Consider the following 23,359-nt stretch of genomic DNA (forward strand, 5'->3'; position numbering starts at 1 on the left):
CCTTCTCCAGTGCATGAAAGTGAAAAGGGAAAGTGAAGTCGCTCAGTCATGTCCAACTCTTAGTGACCCCATGGACGGCAGCCTATGAGGCTCCTCCATCCATGGGATTTTCCAGGCAAGAGTACTGGAGTGGGTTGCCACTGCCTTCTCTGGCCTGAGCTGCAGGTGCAGAATGACCAAGAAGGGCACAGCCACAAACCACCAAGCACCCTCCAGGCTGTTCACAACAGCGACACCATGTGGCAGCTGCTAGAGTCACAGGTCAGGAGGGCTGGTGCAGGCTCCGGCTCCCTCTTTGCCTGGTGTTGGAAGCAGAACAAGTTCTGGCACATAAGTCTATAATTTGTAGATGAAAACAGGAGGGGGCTTGCTCAAGAGGAAGATGCTAGTCCTTTTGGTAATGAAGAACAGCGAAGGTGCCTGAGTGATTAATTAGAAAAATTAAAAAGCTATGAACATATTTGTTTGTAGCACCCAATAACTTCAGATATGTAGATGACACCACCGTTATGGCAGAAAGTGAAGGAGAACTAAAGAGCCTCTTGATGAAAGTGAAAGAGAAGGGTGGAAAAGTTGGCTTAAAGCTCAACATTCAGAAAACTAAGATCATGGCATCTGGTCCCATCACTTCATGGCAAATAGATGGGGAAAGAAGTGGAAACAGTGGCTGACTTTATTTTTCTGGGCTCCCAAATCACTGCAGATGGTGACTGCAGCCATGAAATTAAAAGACGCTTGCTCCTTGGAAGAAAAGTTATGACCTACCTAGACAGCATATTAAATAGCAGAGACATTACTTTATTAACAAAGGTCTGTCTAGTCAAAGCTTTGGCTTTTCCAATAGTCATGTATGGATGTGCGAGATGGACTATAAAGAAAGCTGAGCGCTGAAGAATTGATGCTTTTGAACTGTGGTGTTGGAGAAGACTCTTTAGAGTCCCTTAGACTGCACGGAGATTCAACCAGCCTATCCTAAAGGAAATCAATCCTGGATATTCATTGGAAGGACTGAGGCTGAAGCAAAAGCTCCAATACTTTGGCCACCTGATACAAAGAACTGACTCATCTGAAAAGACCCTGATGCTGGGAGAGAATGAAGGCGGGAGGAGAAGGGGACGACAGAGGATGAGATGGTTGGATGGCATCACCGACTCAATGGAGAGGAGTTTGAGTAAATTCTGGGAGTTAGTGATGGACAGGGAGGCCTGGCGTGCTCTAGTCCATGGGGTCACAAAGAGTCGGACATGACTGAGCGACTGGACTGAGCCAGGGTCCAAGTGCTGAGCTTACTTAGTATGTCAGAGCTTGGGGGGACGGAGGAGAGCACAAATTTAAATTTTGTACATATAACCAGGTGCATCAAAGATAAAGGAATCGGCTCCCTTTAGGATCAAACCCAGTCCTGACATCCTTCCAGGCACTAAGGAAGGCAACCAGAGAAAACTGGCGAGGGAGACACTGTGCTTCAGGTAAGACCTGGAGGCTGTTACATTTCATCACCCCCTTCCTGCTACTATCTCTGAGTTTGTTTTTCTGCAGACAAGCTTAGAGGACTAAACAGTCAAGTGCTCGCCTCTCCCTTACCACCCCAAGAGGAAAGAAACCTGTCGGCTTCTCTAAAAGGGGAAGGCAAAAAAGGAAAATAAAGTCAAAAGGAAACGCTGAAGTTGCGTCTCCTCTGAAGACATAAGGCCGGAGAGGCAGGTTTTGTGCAGAGGCACTGCTGGACCCAGGGGAAGGAAACCTGTGTGCTTCGAGTTGGAAAACATTAAGTGCAGGGAAGTTTTAATGAGCTTCAGCAGCTCTTTGATAATGGCTGATGCTGAGAAGGCAACGGAGCATTGGAAAGGCGAGCTTTCAAAGAATATGCTTTTTAGGAAGCGATTTCCCCTCTTGTCATCCCTTCCCTTTGGGGATACTCACATTGGGCCTTTCGCCATCCCACTGGGGGTACCTCCCTTCCTCTGATGGATCTAGGTCAGAGCTACTTTAACACTGTAGCTACTTTAACATGAATCCCCCTCCGCCAAAGCCCCAGCTGCTGCTGTGGGTAGCAGTAACTACAAGGGCTTCACTGAGATGGATCGAGCAGGGATGCAATAAAAGGCATAAAATTAAAGACAAGATTAATAAAACCTGATGAAAGAAAACACTGCCAGCCTACCTAGCAGCTTAAATTACATTTACCACATGCGACAGGGAGGGGGTAATCATGAGTAATATAAGTCTAGGCTCGGCTCGGGAAAGAAAATCTGATCTAAATAACAACAGGTAACACCAGGGGAAGTCACTGATTCACCTTCCTAGAGAGGACTCAAGACGGGGTATAAAACCCATCAATCACACTGAGGCCAGTATCACTTGGTAGCGCCCCCGACAGTCTAGGATCTAGATTCCCAAACAGCCCAGAGCCAGAAACGCGGCAGATGCACAGAAGCGGCTTCTGGTTGTCACTTCCAGTCCAGTCCGACTTCGGCCCGCTGCCTGGTGGCTGCTGTCACCGCAGCCTGACCTTGGGAGTGACCAGGCATGGTCAGTTCTAAGGTGGGGGCTGTCCAGCTGTCCCCTGTTCCTTGTTGCTCCATCAGCTGAAGTCACTCTATGCCACCGGGGCTGCCACAATGCCCAAGGTCCCTGGAGCCAACCTGGTCCCTACAGAGCACCCAAACCATCCCCCTACCTGCAGACTCCTCCTGACTCCTCCTTGGAACACTCCCGAAGTTCCCAAACTTCTTGCTGTTTCTCACCTCAACTTAGCAGGGAAGCAATCTGATTTGACTAGTTCTCACCAATCCTCCAAAGAGTCTCTCTCTTTATAGAGCAGGCCAAGTGATGCAAACGAACCCTCAGAATGGGCTTTCAGGCTGCACCGGGGGTGTCAGGAACCCCCTCTGGGCCTCTCAGGCACAGCTCAATAGAAGAGGGAAGGCTCCATCATCATGCTCTCTCACCCCTCCCAGCCGTGGCCCAGGGGACAGAGGGCTGACTCTCTGCTCCATCCCCTCCCCTTACAGCAGTCTCCCATCTCCAGGCCTCCTGGATGATCAGTGAAAAGGTAACATCTCCTGCAGACAGGGACGGCTGTAGCTGGCTTCCAGCCAAGGAAAACCCTGGAAAGTCCTGCTCTTAGCAGAAGGGTTCCTTCTGCTCAAAGGGCCCAGGAACGTGGGTTTCAGGTGCAGGGTCTTCAGGTGATAATCTTTAGATTTGCAGCTCCCTGGCATTCTAATTCCAGGCGAAGCTCCCGCGGCTTCTCCCTTGGTCTGGACCCTCATTGCACTCAGTGGTAAAGAACTCGCCTGTCAATGCAGGGGACATAAGAGATGTGGGTTCGATCCCCGGGTGGGGAAGATCCCCTGAAGGAGGGCCTGGCAACCCACTCCAGTATTCTTGCCTGCAGAATCCCCATGGACAGAGGGGCCTGGCGGGCTACAGTCCATGGGGGTCACAAAGAGTCGGACAGGACTGATGTGACTTCGCACTAGAGAGTTCTCAGAATCCCTGGATGATTGGTTTCCCTAGGTGATGGCTGCAAGGAGGTCCTGCCTCTTCCTCAGGACCCTTGGAGCACAGCCATTCCTGATCACAGCCCTCAGCTAGGAGGGTCTCAATGAAACAGGGGTGACTGGTGAGGAAGAGTCACACTGCCTGAACACCTGACTTCTCCCACAACAAGCTCAGTCATCTGAGTTCTTCCTCACAGAGTTTCCATCTTGGAAAAAAAATGGAGACACTACTTCCAGAAAGTCTTCAGCATGAGGGGGGTTCTACAGATAACGAGCACTTTTATTTTCCTTTGGTCACTATCAGAGCTAGTCTAAGGAAAGAATGGGACTCCATTCTATCAGAAAACTTAAAAGGCCCAGAACGTTCACTCGCCAGAATCCTCCCAACTATCAGACTCTTCTCTGTCTTCTGCTCCTGAGAAAGGGGAAACTTAGAAGAACACAAGCACATAGTCACACCTTCACCTACTTGCCCGCCCGTGAAATTTGTCAAGCGCGTGAGATTTTGTCAGCGACGGTATTTGAAGACTCCTGACTCTGCCCCGGGGGCAGAAGACAGGTGCTGTCCGATGATGCCCGTCTGCATCTCTAACCTGACATCCACCCTGTGCTCTGAATGCAGCACCAGCATCGCCTCAGGCTGCAAAGACTCGAGTCTCTGCTAATCAACATCTACTTGCTTCCATCAGCAATGAATTCAACCAGAAGTTCTGGAAGGACACACATCAAATTGTCGACAGTGACGGGTGGGAGCAAGTGAGAACAGAAAGAAAAGAAACCTTTCCTTTCTTTCTACTTAACTCTCTACAGCTTTTTTGCTTTAAAAAAAAAATACACATAGAATATATTCCTGGAGCCCCTGAAACATTAAAATAAACGAATACATGGCCAAAAAGGAAAAGCAAGTGCCTGTTTTCAGCAACACAGCCCAGACTCTGCCAGGTCTCTGATCGGGGCTGAGATCCGGAAGCGTGGAAAGCATCTATTCTCAGAAAGGTCGATGATTAAATGGCCCAGAACAGACCTAGGCCTTCTGGAAGTTCTCCTCTTCAGGGCTGGACACAGCTCCACCCTCTTGCTGCTTTCTTCCAGCTTTGTGATCTTGATGCAAAGAGCCCCTATATTTCCACCAGCCCTCATCCCACTTACTTAACCCTTTTTGACCCCTGGCAGCTCTCAGTTCTAGCAGTGGGGGCACAAGCCTTCAAGCTCACCTGACCTCAGGTGACTCTCTGAACTTACTGAGCATAGTCCTATTTCCCTCATTCCTTCATTCCCTCCTTCTCAGATTAAAGATGGAAACCTTCCTGAGTGCAAGAGCCTGATGCCTGACCAGTTTCGGAAGAACCTTGGACTGGAGGCAGGGGTCAGCTTTGATCCCAACCATCCCCCTTTCCCACCCCAGGCAGAAATTCAGAAAACAGAAAGCGGGCCACTGAAGCCACAAAAAGGTTCTCTCTGCCACCTCATTCATCACGCAGCTGCTGGCGCACTTACCTGCAGATGTAATTGGTCTTGCAGGAGTCCTGCAAGTTCAAGCAGTTGGGTTTCTCCCTCTCCTCGTAGGAGCACACGGGCACGATGGTCTGCCGCCTCCGCTCCGTGCAGGCGATGTCCCGGCAGGAACAGAAGAGCATCCCATAGCTGTGCTTGGCCGGGACCTTGTCGAAGAACTGCCGGAGGGCCTTGTGGCACTTGCGCCGGTTGCAGACGTCGTTGGACATGCTGGTGGTGCAGGGGGTGATGTAGGCCGACCTGTACTTCTTGCAGGTGTCGTCCAGGTTGCAGGCCTTGGCGGCGTCCAGGCAGTTGTTCCCTTTCGAGATGTGCTCCACTGCAGAAAGGAGAGAGAGGCAGGCCGTGACCACGGGGCTCGGTGCCGGGGCGGCTCGCACAGGTCTCTGCTTTCACTGCGATCTGGCCTCTCACCACCTGGCAGCCCTGGCAGCTCTCGTCAGCTCTGTGTTTTGAAGCTAATAACTTAATGAGTTTGTGACAATGAGGAAGCATCAGGGGCACAGAGGCCAGGAGCCCACGGCGGCACTCCAGCTCCTAGTATTGTCTCAGAGGTATAATTAGGAGGTATTGAGTGAGGCCAAAGGAGCTCAGACACCTGCCTGCCTGGGTCTAAACAAGGCAACAGGAGAACACGTTTCCAGCTCCAGGCTGGTAAACTGAAATTAGGATAAAAGAAAAAAGCAGCAAATTATATACTTGTTTATTATATAGTATATAAAATGATATGCTGAATGTAAGTATAATTGCCATGCGATCCTCCAGGAATATAATTATGTAATAAATGCACATAGTACATGCTAATTACTATATGATTACAGAGTAATTGCATGGTTATTTGAACCCAGAAGACAAAATATTATGCCAGCTCTCTAAACAGGAAGAAGCAACTACATCGAAGCTGTATTTAAGTTTGAGCTCACAGGCCACTGGAAGGAAACCAGAATAAATTACATAAAAATTTGCAAACCTCAATTACCATTTAACTTACCACATAGAAAATGTGGGATCTATGAGTACTGAGGTTGCAGATTAGAAAAATTCAGTTAGTATTTTGGATAGAATTTCAATGGGCTTACAAACCATAGGCCTTAGGAATCTCAAAAAAACATATGTTGCCTTCTGCCCAAGCCCTCTGCGCTCAGGCTTTCAGAGAAACCAGGGCTGTCCACGGCCAGGAGGTCTGCTGTGAGGCTGGAGAGAGATCACAGAGGAGGTGGGGCCCACTGGGGTGGCTGGGTGGGCTGGCAGGGCCAAGTCTAAGGGGCAAAGTTAAAAGATGAATGGACAAGGGAAATGAAGCCCATTTCCCACATTATAGGTCTTACCAAAGAGAGGGGGAAGTGATGGAAAAACCTCTGAAAGCCAAGTTATATATAATATGACCCATGGAAAATTGATAATTAGGTGCAGCAATGACCCTCCAGGGACAGCTAGGAGGCAACAGACAGACACCACACAACTGTGGGATTCAAACCCCGGGAAGTTCCCGCTCAGGCCTCAGCCCCTTCTTGGGTTCTGAAACCCCCTTTCATTCTCTTTATGGTCCCCGTGGACGGGGACCATGAAGGCATTTGAGAATTAGCACGAGAGGAAAGAGAGTTCAACTGGATTGGATGGGACTGAAAGATAGGACAGTGCATTTAGGATCCACATAAAGGGCACGTGGAATATCTTTCCGCCTTAAAGAAAGAAGGAAATACGCCATATATAACAACGTGGATGAGCCTTAAGGACACGATACCAAGTGAGATAAGCCAGTCACAGGAGGACAGTATCCTTTATGGCTCTGCATCTGCAAGGCATCTAAAACTCTCAGACTCACAGAAGCAGAAAGTTGAATGGTAGTTACTGCTATTCAACAGTACAAATGATAGTTACTGCTACTCAATAGTACAAATGGTAGTTACTCCCCATTTCCTCCCTTGTTTCAGCAAGAGAGGAAATGAGGAGTTGTTATTCAAGAAGTATAAAGTTTCAGTGATGCAAGATGAATAAGTTCTAGAGATCTGCTAAACAACATCACGCTTCCAGTTAACAATACTGTATTGTGCACTTAAAGTCTAAGTGGCATTATTGCACTCTTTTTGATGGCTGAGTAATATTCCAATGTGCATATAAGCCACTTTTTCTTTATCCATTGGTCTGTCCATGTACACTTAGGTTGTTTCCATGTCTTGACTAATGTAAACAGTGCTGCAGTAAACATAGTGGTGCATGTATCTTTTCAAATGATAGTTTTATCTGAGTATATGCCCAGGAGTGGGACTGCTGAAGCATACGGCAGCTCTAGTTTTAGTTTTTTTGAGGAACTTACATACTGTTATCCATAATGGCTGCACCAATTTACATTTCCAACAACAGTGGAAGAGGGTTCCCTTTTCTGTACATCCTCTCCAGCATTTGCTATTTGTAGACTTTTTAATGATGGCCATTCTGTCTGATGTGAGGTGATACCTCATTGTAGTTATGACTTGCATTTCTCTTAATAATGGGCATCTTTTCATGCATCTATTGGTCATCTGTGTTTTTTGCTTTTTTTTTTTCGATAAAGGTCTATTTAGGTCTTCTGCCCACTGGTACCCAAAAATTATCATACTAAGTGAACTAAGTCAGAAAGAGAAAGACAAATACCATATGATATCACTTCTATGGGGAATCTAAAATACAATACAAATGAACACATCTATGAAACAATAACAGACTCAGAGATATAGAGAACAGACCTGTGGTTGCCAAGGGGGAGTGGTGTTAGGGGAGAGAAGATATGGGAGTTTGGGATGAGCAAAGGCAAACTATCACACACAGAACAGATACACAACAAGGTCCTACCATATAGCACAGGGAACTATATTTAGTATCCTATGACAAACCATGATGGAGAAGAATGGGAAAGAATGTATATATGTGCATGGTTGAGTAACTTCTCTGTATAGAGGAAACTGATGCAACAGTGTAAATCAACACCGTAAATCAATAAAATTAAAAAAAGAAATGTGTTAAGAATGTAGTGTTAGTTGCTCAGTCAAGTCTGACTCTTTGTGACCCCATGGACTGTAGCCCACCAGGCTCCTCTGGCCATGGGATTTTCCAGGCAAGAATACTGGAGTGTGTTGCCATTTCCTCCTCTAGGGGATCTTTCCAACCCAGATCAAACCCAAGTCTCCTGCATCGCAGGCACATCCTTTACCACATAAGCCACCAGGATCTCATGTTAAATGTTCTGCTACAGTAAAGCAAGATTTTATACAAGACAAGAACAGACACAGTAAGTCCAACATTTCAGGGAATGAAAAATTTTCCTTGGTCTACTGATGGTGTGCCTCACTTTAAGAAAGAACTATGTGTAAATATCTGAAACCACAAAAATATACCCGGGCACTACCAGCAGAACTTTATGATGCCCCAGGTTCATGTCTCTCTCCATGATGTGCGCATTCAACAATTTAACGCGCAAGGCAATAAACGAGACCTCCAGCCCTTCTTCGGTGAAGCCGAGCAGGAAGCCAGCAGCTGCACACACATCCTGCGGGTTTAATAAGCACACCTGGAGCCTTCTCTCCACGCCGTCATCTTCCCAAAGTGGCTTCGCTCCTGCGCCTCTGTTTTCACACGCGGGCACTTCAGGACCCGAGGAGTGAAATATTCACCACGTGCCCTAACAGATCCCCAGGGCCTCCACTAGGCCCTGTTGACACTTCAGGCTTTTTCCTCTTTTGAGAGGTGGTGCTGTTGGGCCCACTGGCAGCGTTGATTGATAACCCTGAAGGACTACAATTGTAGATTTCTTTTATTTATTTTCATTTAAGGCTGTCTGGGTCTTCACTGCTGCGCCTGGGTTTTCTCTAGATGCAGCAAGTGGGGACATGCTCTAGTTGAGTCACGTGCGCTCTAGAATGCGTGAGCTCAGTAATTGTGGGGCTTAGCTGCTCCACGGCATCTGAAATCTTCCTAGACCCGGGATCTAACCCCCGAGGTCCCCTGCATCGGCAGGCAGTTTCTTAACCACTGGACTACCAAAGGAAGTCCTGGAGATTTCTAAGTTATGCATTTTGGAATGATGATCTAAAATAAAGGAATATGGCCAAACTCTGGATCATCCGGATAAGGCCCTTAAAGCTAGCTGCTAAGTCGTGCCCCACTCTGTGACCCCGTGGACTACAGGGACGCCAGGCTTCCCTGTCCTTCACTATCTCCCAGAGTTTGCTCAAACTAACGTCCATTGAATCAGCAATGCCATCTAACCATTTCATCCTCTGTCGCCCTCTTCTCCTCCTGACCTCAATCCTTCCCAGCATCAGCGTCTTTCTCTTCGCATCAGGTGGATATTGGTGTGCAATTTCACCACCTACATTTTTACTTTCATTGGTGTTCAATGGTACTTTATGATCTCTGGCTAAAATGAAAGGAATATAGGCACATAGCTTGACTTAATACTTACATGATGTACCCAGGGACATAGGAACAAGCAGTTCATGTAAGTTCAAATAGAGAAAAATGACAGAAAAATTAAGTCATCATATGGCACCCGTAATGTAGGCCTGTCAAACTCAAACCAATACATGTTGAAACAGAGAATTACATCCAAATTGTGAGCACTAATTTAGTTTCAGCAGACAATATCATTTCTCATATTAAATGTATATTATCAACTCACATTTCATAGCTTTTAATGTTTTGTTAATACTTAATTTGTGTACTGTCTTTACAGTTGTATAATTTGTATGTGTTGTCTTTACAGTTTGTATAAAAGCAAAGAATAAGAGCTGATGGTTTTATGTTTATAAACTTCAAATAAAATTATAATGAAAATAATTAAACTTAACACACAAGGTCCAGAAAATTTACTTCTCTCTGGCAGTTCTCCATATAATACAGTTTTTAAAAACTGGCCTGGAAAAAAGCTCTTTGACATGGGTTTTGGCAGTGATTTTTTGGGTATGACACAACCAATAACAACAAAAAATAAACAAAATGAATTATACTAAACTAGAAAGCTTTTGCACAGCAAAGAAAACCATCAACAGAATGAAAAGGTGACTTAAGGAATGGGAGAAGAGAAAATACTTGCAAATCATGTTCTGATATGGAGTCAATTTCCAAAATATATAAAGAATTTACATGATTCAAATCACCAAAGTAACAACAATAATAATAATAACCCAAGTTAAAAAATGGGCAAAGGACCTGAAGAGACATTCTTCCAAAGAAGATATATGAAAGGCCAACAGGTCCATGAAAAGATGCTGACTGGTAGGAAAATGAAAATCAAACTGCAATGAGATATCACCTCAGGCCTGTTAGAACAACTGTCATCAAGAGATAAGAGAACTTGTCAGAAAGACAAGAGATAATAAGTGCTGGTGAGATGGTGGAGAAAAGAGAAGCCTTGTGCACAGTTGGTGGGACTGTAAACTGTACAGTCACTACAGAAAACATAGAAAACAGTATAAAGGTTGCTCAAAAAAGTAAAAATAGAGCTAACATTCTCACATGACGGCAAGCTATCATATGATCCAGCAATTCCACTCCTGGGTATATATCCAAAGGAAACAAAATCACTTTGTCAAAGAAATATCTGCACTCATGTTCATTAAAGCATCCTTTACAATAGTCAAGTGTTCATCAAGGAACAAACAGATAACGAAACTGTGGTGTATATTTTCAATGGAACCCTATCCAGCCATAAAAGGAAGGAAATACTGCCATTTGCAACAGCACAGGTGAACTTGGAGAACATTATGCTGAGTACAATAAGTCCAACAGAGACAAATATTGTCTGATCACATTTATATGTGAAATCCAAAGAAAAGTTTTGCATGAAGTGGGAATAGGATGAATCATTTTATGTCCAAACCAATCGCTCATAGTTCACTCCATTTAGCACCTGGCATGCTTCAGCCTCACTTTGACGTGATTCTGTTTTCATTGATAAATAATACTGCTAGAACACCATCTCCTTATCATTATTTCAGACAGATTCCAGAATGCACAACCTGGCACATTAAGATAGGCAAGAGGCCACTAACTGATTTCCAGCTTACAGGTAAATGAGTGACTTTTTGCTTCTAATTCTCATTCACACAAAACATTCTCATAACCCTTCCCAAATTGATACATGAAGCCAGTATTACCCAAATAATAGAATCTAATGGGAAAAAAAGAAGAAAATTACAGGCAAATATTTCTTAGAAAAGAGCACAGAAAACAACAACATTAAATAAACTGGTAAGTTAGATTTCACTAAGTTAAGAGCTCATCAAAAGACACTTAATTTCTTAAGAAATGAAGAAAACAAGACAAATCACAGACTAGAGGAAAATATTTGCAAAACATGTATCTGACAAAGGACAAATATCTAAAACATATTTGCATGCATACTCTTTGTAACCCCATGGACTGTAGCCTGCCAGACTCCTCTGTCCATGGGACTTCCCAGGAAAGAATACTGGAGTGGGTTGACGTTTCCTTCTCCAAGGAATCTTTGCAACACAGGGATCCAGCCCATGTCTCCTGCAGGGGCGACTGGCAGGGGGATTCTTTACCATTGAGCTACCTAAGAAGCCCAACATAAAAACAACCCAATTGAAGAATGGGTTTTTCTTCATAAAAGAAGTTGCATGAACGGTAAGCACATAAAAAGTTTAAACATCATTAGTTATCAGGGAAATGCAAATTACAACCACTATGTTGGTGGTTAAAATTTAAGTCTGACAACTCCAAACGTTTACAAAGATGTGGAGCTCCTGGAATCTCATACATTCCAACAGGAAGGTAAAATCATCCATTCACTTGGGAAAATTGGGTGCAGATTTTTATAAAATTACACATACACATACCCTATAACTCAGCATTTCCACTTTTAGGTACTCATCCAAGAAAATGAGGACATATGTCCATAAAAATATCTGGACAAGAATATGACAGCACTTTATTGATAATAACCAAAGACTAGAAACAGGTCATGTATCCATCAGTAAGAAAATGCCTAGCAAACTGTAGTCTATCCACATAATGGAATAGCAGTCAGAAATAAGAACAGATGAACTATTTATACACACAATAGCATGGATGAATCTCAAAAACACTGTTCTAAGGGGGAGGGGGGAAGCTTTACAAAAAAAAGTACACGTTGAATAATTTTGGGTTGGCCAAAAAGTTCATTTGGATTCTTTTCAAAACATCTTTTTAGCCACCTCAACATATACTTGAAGCTCTGGAAAAGGAAAAAATAATTTATGATGGAAAAATAATCTGAAGAGTGGTTGCTTCTAGGGGATGGAGGTGGGGGCTCACTGGAAAAATGGAAGAGGAACTTTCTCTGGAGTGACGGTAATATTCTCTTAGTAGAAATCTGGGTCAAAACTCAGAGAATAGGACACAAAGTCTGTACATACAGAAATTTTACCTTAAAGTGAAAAGAAATAAATATTAAGAACTGGCTGATGGTAAATATCCTGAAGCATTTAGAAGAAGCATATTGATATCTGCATTTTTAAAACTCTGATGAACTGCTAGATGCACAGAAGGATGGGTGGATGGATACTTACAGAGCAACTACATTCAAATGTAAAGGTAGCTTCTAGAAGGCGGCTTGATGTAAAACTTTTTCCACTTGAATGCATGTTTGAAAATGTTCAAACAAAACATTGAAAAAAGTTGATTCACGTATATACCTTATTCTTTAAAAAAAAAAAAAAGTCTCACATGCACAGAATATGGAAAACAACAACCCTGAGCACCGAAAACTTTCACCTCCCTCTTAAAGAGTCCTCACAAATTCACTGCCAGCTCTCTCTCGAGACCCTGCTACAATGAAATTCACAATAAGCAGAGGTGAAATCACAGGACACAGAAGTTAGAAGTGAGATTTTACTTGGAGGGAAGACTGATGCCCCATTTGTATTAAATGCATTCCCCACTGCAGAACAATGTGACCTCAAAGACTTGAGAGCAGAGGGAGAAGTGGCCAGAAGACATGGATTTAGGGCATTGAGTCACACCCAACGCCCATCCACTCCCACACGGGAGGGCGGAGGCGCAGGCGCGCGCCTGGTTTCCGAGCTGGGCACGCGCACCTTGTCGCCTGTGTGGGAGGGCTTCCGAACAGCTTTACCGTAACTGAGTGCCATCCTCTAGCTCATTTCAGAGCTCAGCATTAAACTGCCGCTACCCGCCTCCTCCTCCAACTCTATCCCCCTCCATCTGCTGTTATTCATTCTTTAACTCGGTAGAATGTCTGGGATGCTGTCTGAATGGGAAGCATTCTCAGAATGAAGGCTGTTTACTAGAAATTCTTTCTTCTGGGGGAGGGCGTGTGCGTGTGGGCTTGGCGGGCTAAAGAACTCTCTCCAGCACCTGCCGGGCGCTGTGTGATGGAGAGGCCCGTTACCCAGCTTTTCCTTTCAGAGTTACACATCACCACGCTGTTACTTCGCAGGTTTACATATTGCTTTCTCTGGCATCATTCTAAGCTTTTCTGGCTGTGATCACATCTAATGTGACTTGTTTCCTGTTTTCTTGGGAGGTACAACCTTCACAGCAACTGGAGGGCCAGTTCCCAGACCATGGAATAAAAAGATGTTGCCAAAGGAGCAATGAATTCAGAGTCAGGGGGTTGAAACATGGTCCACTTATCTGAGTGCTTTTCCTGAGTGGGCCTCAGTTTCCACATTTGTAAGATGATATAGCTAAGGTCTCTTCAAGCCTCAAAGTTTTTGATTTGATGATTATAATATAAATTGCCTTTTCTAGGAAACAACTTGATCAGGGATGGAACGTAAAAAATGAAAACCAAAACCAAGCCAGCTCTTGACCTCTCAGCTGTTTGCTGCTCCAAAGAGTACACGAACCAACGATTTTCACCCCAGCCTTCAGACGGAGCAAATGTAAGGGTCCCTCCAATACAGGGAGGTGTGGAGGTGTCAAGGATGAATTACGCACTGGGAGACGCTTTCCCATTCTAAATTCCTCTGGCGCAAGGATCTGCCTTTATCCCAAGTACAATCCTCACACTGTCCCAAATCAAAGAGGCTATCGCTGTGGCTGGCAGCCCTTCATTATTTACACTTAGAAAACGCCACCATTATTGGCAAATGCTCGGGCCAGCAAACCAGTCAAAATGATTCAGAATGAAACACAGATGCAAGGATCTAGAAATCATTTCTATAGGTTATGAGGTGGAATAGAACAGTAACTATATTAAAATTTGCATGGCTCGCATGAAGATGCATTTTTATTAAGCAGAAAGTTCACAAGACACAGTGAAAGACCGTTGTTTACAAATGCTTGCCAATTTCCGGGTATCTTTCTGCCCTTCTTTTTAAGGCTGCAGAATTGAATTCACAACCAGTTTCCTCTTTCTTTCTGGCTTGATTAATTACCATGTTAACCTAACTACTGTTCTTCTCCTAATAGGCTCCCTCTAACGTGTTATCCCAGCAAATAAAATATACGTAAAAAGCTCCAAGATCTTCACAGGGGTAGAATAGGCTTTTCTGGAAGCTCACATTGACAGTCTGGTCTTCTACTGTCCACGTGGATCAGATGGCAAATCTGATCGTACAGGCTGTGACCCTTGTAATCGATCCTACAAGAGCTTGGCCTTTTCCAGCTGGGGTGCTAAAAATTACATTTAAAAGGCAATGTTGGCTCTTTGGAGCCCATTTTGTCATTCATACACTGTTTCAGACATATTGTATTACACAATGATGAATTTCCTCCTTGCCCTGTTTTTTCACACCTTCCACAACAACATTAAGCCTCAAGTCATATCCAAGATCTCTCTCTAGGGTTCACAGTGACTGAATTATTCTGAATATCTGTGAATTTGGAAATAACTCTTCTGCCTGGTGAAGACAGTGCCCTGTATTAACCACGAGTCACGCACCTGCCCCATGCTCACTCACTCCAAGTTCACCCATTAGAGCTTCTGTTTCCATAAAGAACATACGGTGGCCCACACCCCCCACACTACCCATAGCTTAAAAAATTAGATGCCTCCTATAAGTGGTGTGTAAGTAAGTCACATGCTTGCTGCTGCAAAATGATTAATAGTGCTGTCTCAGCAAATGGGATCATTACATTTTTAATTAACCTTTCCAACCTCCTCCACCTTTTCCTTTTGTTACACATTGGATCCCTGAAGTTTTCTACTTGTTTATGTTCAACTAGGTTTGAAATAAAGGCATGAAAAACGACAGCAGAAGATGTAGGAGCTGGTGCCCAGGTGAGGTGCCTGGTGAGGTGCAGTGGCTCATTGTACACGGGACCCGGGGACAGGCACTCAGAACTTGATGGCTGGGTTCCCATCTAATTTTTGTTTTGGCAGCTTAGCGTTATTTAATGGCCTTGGCTACCAGGAAACTGACTTTTTAAAATCTCTTTCAACCTAATTATAATTACTGTGTATAAATCATACAATGATCAATTATAAAAATCTCGGGTTCATAAATATTTAACTTAGCATTTAAATCCACACTGCAGGAGTGCGTGAAAATTCCAAGCCCATCTCTTTGCAAACAACTGCTTTATTACAGTTCCAATGCCAATTACTGAGAATTGAACCAAGTCTGTGTTGCAGCACACTCGGGCACATATTTGAGCATAATGCCTTTCCGTATATTAAGATGGCACAATTTAGTTATTTCTAAAATATGCATGCCTCTCATTAAAAAGATACTTGCAAAGTCTTCTACTGCCATCTTTTAATTCCTCAAGTGTGGAGAGGCACAAGTATGATATTAGACATAAAAACACTCATTAAAATATATTTTATCTAATGTACGATAGATTCCAAGATAATTGAGGTCAGATTTGTTTGGAAAATATATTATGACATGTGCAAACGCTGATGCAAAGAGGAAATGATCTCTTACAAGGATTCAAATAAAACTGCTAAATATTTTTCAGCAAAATCATAAAGCCATAATTGGATTTCAATTTAGTAATAGTCAGCCTAAGACAGGCCATTTTTAATAATCTAATTATGTGTTCCAGGGCCTACCCCAGAACTCAACCACTGCTTCAGAACTATTAATTGTCCTCAACACTGTTGCATCTTCAACCATGAAATTTGCTATTACATGTAGGACTGACTCTCATTTATGAGTATTTTTTTTTCCCGAATCTCAGATCATCTTTATAACATCCTCAAATGCCTACTCCTTTAATTTTCCAAAAGCAAAGTCTTTAAATGACTTTCTCTGGACCAGAACACTTGATCCCAACCAGCTCAGATTTGTGGTCCTCCAACAGACAAAAGCCACAACGAGATAGATCTACAAACATCTCTGTCTTTGAAGATAAAAAGAGCAGCTCTTGCTTTTGTCTGATTTTCATTAATTAGAGGTATTTAATTACTAACATCTCTTTAGCAGTAAAATTAATGAGTACTTCAACTACAAGAAAAGATCTGCATGATAATGTAAACCTAATTCATTTTACGGGATATACACTGTGGCTTCACTAATATTTAGCCTGTGAAAGCTTCACTAATATCTAGCCATTTCAACAGTAAAGTGCAAAACACTTCTTCAAAACTAGTGCTGCTTCTTCCCAGAGAAAACAATAAACATGGACCAACCAAGCAACCAAGAACCTAAGTTTCCCTTCACTTTTCTACCAACATACCAGAGAGAGCTAACTGGAAGAGAAACATGAAGTGGTTTGTTTAACAGTTTTCTAAGTTACTATAAAATAAGATAGCCTTAAAATAATGGGCCTGAACTTTCAAACTAGCATGCCCACATTTAGCAATTTCTAAGTGTGTGCCATGAAAAGTCTTTGCTCTGAGAAACCGGACACTTATCCCAAAGAGGCTGCCAACACGCTGGACATTTCATGGAACTCTTCCCTAGAAGCCTGAGGTGTGTTCTCTGAAATATTCTGACCAGCAGTGAACCTCTGCATCAGGGATGGATTTTAAAAGCCAAATGTCACATAGCACTAAGTGTGGTCATGAAATAGGTGATGATGCTGGGTAATGTTTAGGGGAAGAAAATAAGTGATAAATATATATAAGGATTTTTTCATATGGGTGCACTTACAAACTGGCCATGAAAATGACCATTGAAATGGTTTTCCTGAACAGGTTTTGAGCCAATGAGAGCCCTGCTATAAGTGTTTTTCCTCAAGGTGACTACTGGAAGGACAACTACTGCTCTTGGTAGTTTTACTATTCACACTCATACCGATGTGCTGCATTTCTCCAATGAGACAGAGCAAAAGGATGCTACCAGAAGGCAGGCTAGAGGCTTAAATGTCAACATCACTATACAATCTATAACAGCTTTTCTGACCTCTGATATATAAACAGAGAAGAAAAGTATTCATTCTAAAGCCAAAGAATCAGCTGAAACATTGAAAAATGAAGAGGTTGAAGATCCTATTAAGTCCCCTGGACGATGCTGAGATAATAATGAATCATTGATGATGCTGGCGGTTGTCAGGGCCCTCACAGTGCAGGATTTCAGCAAAGATAAGCTAAATATCAGGTCTTTATTTTTAGTTAAAGAGCATAAAATCCAATGCCTTTCTTCCCATGAGCCTATTTACATACCTGCTGTGCTACCTATTTGCCTTCACCTGCTTCCCAATTAATACCCCATTAAGCCGCTCCACCTGCAGTGGCTTTTACCTCCGCCAAAGCCCGGCAACCATCACTCATCTGCTACAGCTCAATTGTTTCTTTGGGGAAGATAAACAAAAGCCGCATGAATAATAATGGCAGGGCTTTGTATTTTTCAGGGTGTGCTTTCTCAAAAGATAGTAGCCAGACGCTGAGGCTGGTTTCAGGGAGAGAAAGCCACTAGCTGGGCAGAAATGTCTAGACTTAGTGTAGCCACATTCCAGAAAATGATGGGGAGAAGGGACGTCCATCGTTAATAGATTTGTGAATCTGGATTTTATCTATATGTATGCATGCATACTAAGTTGCTTTATTCATGCCCAACTCTTTGCGACCCTATTGTAGCCTGCCAGGTTCCTCTGTCCATGGAATTCCCCACTGGAGTGGGTGGCTATTTCTGTCTGCAGGGGATCTTTCTGCCCAAGGAATCGAACCCACATCTCCTGTGGCTCCTACATTGCAGGCGGATTATTTACTGCTGATCCACCAGGGAAGCTCATCATTATGTATGTGTGTATATATATATATATTTTAATGATGTTTTTGCTTTACTCGAGAAGGTGTTTCATATCAAGTCGGGTTAATAAAATTTTGTTTGGTTAAAGATTCTTAAGTGACCTATTTCAATGAAAATTAGCACATCTCTCTTTTTTGCCAACAGGTTTTAAGTGCTCGAAAAGTTGCTTGTTTCAAGCAGTGACAAACCTCAGGGGCCTCAGAATCCTCTGGAGAACAAACTTGAAGAAATAAGGGGGAAAAAAGCCCCAAATACACAGATTCCTAAGTTTTTCCTGTGTTATCCTCCCGAGAATCTGTATTTTTACAAAGCTCCCAGGTACTACCAACGGTCAGACTTGGAATTCCCTGGTCTTCAGTCAATCAAGCATTTCTTTTTACTATCCACCTGTACCTCCATTTATTTTCCTAGGAAATCTAGACTTTCTGGCTGGTTCTGGTCACATTTTCAGGAGTGCAGTCCCTAAGAGGTAGCTTCCAGGGGATGGCTCATTCAGGCCTCATTCCATGGAGACCTTGTTGAGGAGAGGAGCCGCCCTGACTGTGCTTCCAGTGTAACTTCATAATGAAGCCCAGACTAGATTTATCAGGAAGTCCCAGCTCAGATACTTCTAAGGTGGGCTGAGACAAGGCCCCTCCCGCCCCCCAACCACCACAACCTTCCATGAGCTGCACAGAAAGCAGACAGCAGGACCAGAACAGGCATGTATGTCCGTCTAGATACATGCCTCAGTGAACCTCCGGGTTTTATTTTAATGGTGTATTGGCAAGTGTCCTTGCTCATTTCATTTCTAGCTTTAAATTGATTCCAAATGCATTCACACATTTACCCTCTGAGCCCCAGCATAACTTTCATTAGATCCCCATCTGAATAACTATACCAGTGAGCGCAAGGATTAAGTTTAAAACCTGGGAATTTTTACATTAAAATTCCTTAGCCAGGACCTCCATTGCGTCTGTGCAACTTAATCTGCAGCTGTCTCCAGCAGGAATGGCAGAGTAACTACAGCTATCTCTGCATGGTGTTCAGTGGGCACCAAGCCACATCTCCTCCCCAGAGGTGTCCGCCCACCTGGTTCCCATCCATGGGATGCTGCGGGGCTGCTGAGACAGGTTGAGGCAGTGGGTAACCAGAAGTTTCAGGCTGCTCCTAGAATGTGTCCTTCCTCACTGTCTCACAGGAGCATATCAGCTATAGAGCGGTTGTGTCTCTGATGTACATACACAGTGTGTCCCTGAAGAACACTGGGCTCAATGAGAACAACCCCAGCTCCTAGAACCTGATATTTCCACTTAGCTTGTGCTTCAGAGAGCTTCCCAGGTGGCTCAGTGGTAAAAAAAAAAAAAAAAAAAAAAAAAAATCCACCCGCCAATGCAGGAGTTGTGGGTTCGATTCCTGGGTCAGGAAGATCCCCTGGAGAAGTAAATGGCAACCCACTCCAGTATTCTTACCTGGGAAATGCCACAGACAGAGGAGCCTGGCAGGCTACAGTCCATGAGGTTGCCAAGTGGTGTCCAATTCTTTTGCAAGTTGGACCCACCTTATCACCTAAACAACAACATGTGCTTCATGAAAACAGGTACTGTGTGTGCTAAGTCACTTCAGTCATGTCCAACTCTTTGCCACCCTGTGGACTGTAGCCCACCAGGCTCCTGTGTCCATGGGATTCTCTAGGCAAGAACACTGGAGTGGATTGCCATTCCCTCTTCCAGGGGATCTTCCCAACCCAGGGATCAAACCCACGTCTCTTATGTCTCCTGCAATGACAGGCAGGTTCTTTACCATTAGCGCCACCTAAGAGTGGGTGCCCTTTCTCTTCTCCACGGTATCTTCCTGACCCAGGGATCGAACCCAAGTCTCCCACATTGCAGGCAAACTCTTAACCATATGAGCCTCCAGGGAAGCCCCCCCTCCAGAAAATAAGGTACATTTTAGGCAAAATACACGTGTTCTACCCTAAAACTTCTTCAAGTGTCAAAATGTGCCTTTTTTGATAAGAGATCTGGTTTTGCATAGTAGCTAGTTTTTTGTTGTTTTTTTTTCAAGAAGTGACCACTCGAATGGTTACATTTAACCCTGGGCTGAAGCTGGATGTGAGTGCTGGGGTCAAGATGATTCCATCAACTTTATGCCTGGAGAGATTGGAATGACATTCAGCGTATAAGTGCCAGGGTACAGGCCAGCTGCTAATGCTGTCCTCAGCACCCGTGGACACGCCAGAGGTACAGGGTCACCCTTTTGCTAGGGCATTCGGGGACAACAGAAGTGAGAAAGGCCAACTGCAGAGTGGCCAGCCATGCTGCTCTTTGGTGGGAAAGGGAGCGAGAGAAGAAAAGCAGCTGTGAATTTCTGCTTTATAGGAGGAAGGCCTGAGCCCCAAACACCCCTGCATTCATGGAAGAAGCTCTGTGTTGCAGAAAATCCTGTTTCAAGACACGGGAAGAACCAGTCACACAGAGCTAGACCTTTTATGTCTGTGATTTAGCCTTCTGAGAGCTCAGATGGTGAAGAATCTGCCCGCAGTGAGGGAGACCAGGGTTCGATTCCTGGGTTGGGAAGATCGCCTGGAGAAAGGAACAGCTACCCACTCCAGTATTCTTGCCTGGAGAATCCCATGGACAGAGGAGCCTGGCGGGCTACAATCCATGAGGTTGCAAGAGTCAGACACGACTGAGCGACTGAGCACACACCACAATATTGCCAAACACAGGGTTGGCCTTAAAAAAATGAATAATGAACAACTCCTGAGAATTTAACTTGATGTGTCTAGACTTGCCTCCCTTACTGGGAAAGACTAGATGGTCTCCTCCCTGTGGTACCAGCTAATAAAATTGACCCAAGAGAGTTGGCAAAGTTCCTAAAGTAGAAAATACGGTAGAGGGGACTTCCCTGGAGGTCCAGTGGCTACAACTCTGTATTCCCAGGTCAGAGGTCCAGGTTCAATCCCTGGTCAGCAAAGTACATCATGTGTTCAGTTCAGTTTAGTCGCTCAGTTGTGTCCGACTCTTTGCGACTCCATGAACCACAGCATGTCAGGCCTCCCTGTCCATCACCAACTCCCGGAGTTCACTCAAACCCATGTCCATTGAGTCAGTGATGCCATCCCACCATCTCATCCTCTGTCGTCCCCTTCTCTTCTGCCCTCAATCTTTCCCAGCATCAGGGTCTTTTCAAATGAGTCAGCTCTTCACATCAGATGGAGTTCCACCTTCAACATCATATTGGAGTTCCACCTTCAACATCAGTCCTACCAATGAACATCCAGGACTGATCTCCTCCAGGATGGACTGGTTGGATCTCCTTGCAGTCCAAGGGACTCTCAAGAGTCTTCTCCAACACCACAGTTCAAAAGCATCAATTCTTTGGCACCCAGCTTTTTTTATAGTCCAACTCTCACATCCATACATGACCACTGGAAAAACCGTAGCTTTGACTAGATGGACCTTTGTTGACAAAGTAATGTCTCTGCTTTTCAATATGCTGGTCTAGGTTGGTGATAACTTTCCTTCCAAGGATTAAGCGTCTTTTAATTTCATGGCTGCAATCACCATCTGCAGTGATTTTGGAGCCCAGAAAAATAAAGTCAGCCACTGTTGCTGCTACTAAAGGTCTGTGTTCCATGCAGCAACTAGACCAGGAACAGCCAAATAAATAAAAATAAATGTAAAGAAAAATATGGTAGAACTATAGGTCCTAAGGTAGAAATGGAGATAGCTCTGACTCAGTAAGAAAGCTGATATTCCTAGGACCATCATGTGCCCTCTGAGAAGTTCTTAAAACAACTGGAAGCCCAGTTGGTCATTTGTTGGGGAATAAAGCTTTCCCAGTTTCTGTTTTATCTATTGCATGGGACAGATGATCTTCAGGGTTAGATTTAAGACCTAATAGTTTTACTGAAAGTAGCTTCCTCTCCAAGAGTCTTCTACGAGCCCGTCAAGGATTTCACATAAGAAATCTTGTTCAATATTATAAGTTCAATATTAAATAAATCATATTTACTGATGTTTGAGGGTGGTGGCTTATGCAGTTCAGAGATTTGATTTAGGAATACATTTGTTAAAAAAAAAAAAGTAAATATTAAACATAGCTTTAAGAAAGACAGGTCAAATAGCCTAGTAACAGAGAATCAAACTTTTGGAAGTCTAACCTATACCTTGAAATTGGGAATTAAGTTCTAGTATTGTGTCTGCATATTAGAAAACTAAATAAAAGCAATTGTCTATATCTATTTTTTGACACCAGTGAGAGATCCTTCTAGTGTGGTAAAGACTTCTTTATAGTACTGTTAACTCAGAAGTGCTTTTCACTGTTGAGAGAATAGGAAGGAAATTATAAATGTGATTACATATAATCCACACAGTCTTTGAAGGAAAGGGATGGCAATCATCTGCTAAAACTGGACACCACAGAGGGTAAAAGGTACCCACAGGAGATGAGCGTGTCAGTAAATACATAAAGCACAGAAGTCCCACATATTTGACATTTGAAGAACAAAGTGATCCATCAATGTCCTTGCACAGATCGATCACACAGAATGCTACTGCTGAAAACCTAATCGTATGATGGTAATAATGTAGCCATAAAACCTCTGGTCTGTAATTGACTGCTTCCACTTGAAGCTAACATGTCTGAAGCAGTGACTAATGTCCACCTAAAGATTTCACTTGCGTTGAATGACAATCAGTTACACCTGACACTAGTCTCGGTGGATGACTTGTGCTAGATAATGGCCCAGGGACAGATGCCAAGGGGTAGGGGGAGAGCACACCCCTAAATCAGCAATGCTCGGGTATGTGATGCTTAAATATGGGTCTCATATCTAAATGCCACCTCCTTAGATCTGAAGAGGCTGCCACTTTCTGACAAAGTCATTAGAAATGTACGAGGCTATAGAATCCAGAACCGTTACAGCACGTTCCTCGGGGCACCCAGGCCTTAGTTGTCGAGTTTTGTTTAGTGAGCATATTACTGTAAATCCCGTTCCTGGGCCTTAAGAGCTTATGCTCTCTCTCCTTGAAACAACCAGATGCACAGAACCCAGATGTGTGTAGGGGGGAGGGGAGGGGCGGTACGGACAAGGCGGGGAGGCGGGGGAAACAGCATTCACATGTCTTGGCTTTCTCTTCTCTTTTTCTTTAAGCTCCTGGATTGTGTGTAATTTGGGGGCAGTCTGGTAAATAGTTTGGCTAATTG

At 43.8% G+C, this 23,359-nt stretch overlaps 1 protein-coding gene across 2 annotated transcripts in view; it reads right to left on the minus strand.

Moving 5' to 3' along the window:
- Positions 1–23,359, minus strand: part of GFRA1 (GDNF family receptor alpha 1) — a 228,668-nt gene that overhangs the window by 67,239 nt on the left and 138,070 nt on the right. For both annotated transcript variants that reach the window (XM_065920124.1, XM_065920125.1), the window contains exon 5: positions 5,004–5,340. In XM_065920124.1, coding sequence (XP_065776196.1) covers positions 5,004–5,340 — 337 coding nt within the window. The remainder of the gene's footprint in view (positions 1–5,003; positions 5,341–23,359) is intronic.

Source organism: Muntiacus reevesi, chromosome 2 (genome assembly GCF_963930625.1).
Source record: "Muntiacus reevesi chromosome 2, mMunRee1.1, whole genome shotgun sequence".
NCBI classification, from domain to species: Eukaryota; Metazoa; Chordata; class Mammalia; order Artiodactyla; family Cervidae; genus Muntiacus; species Muntiacus reevesi.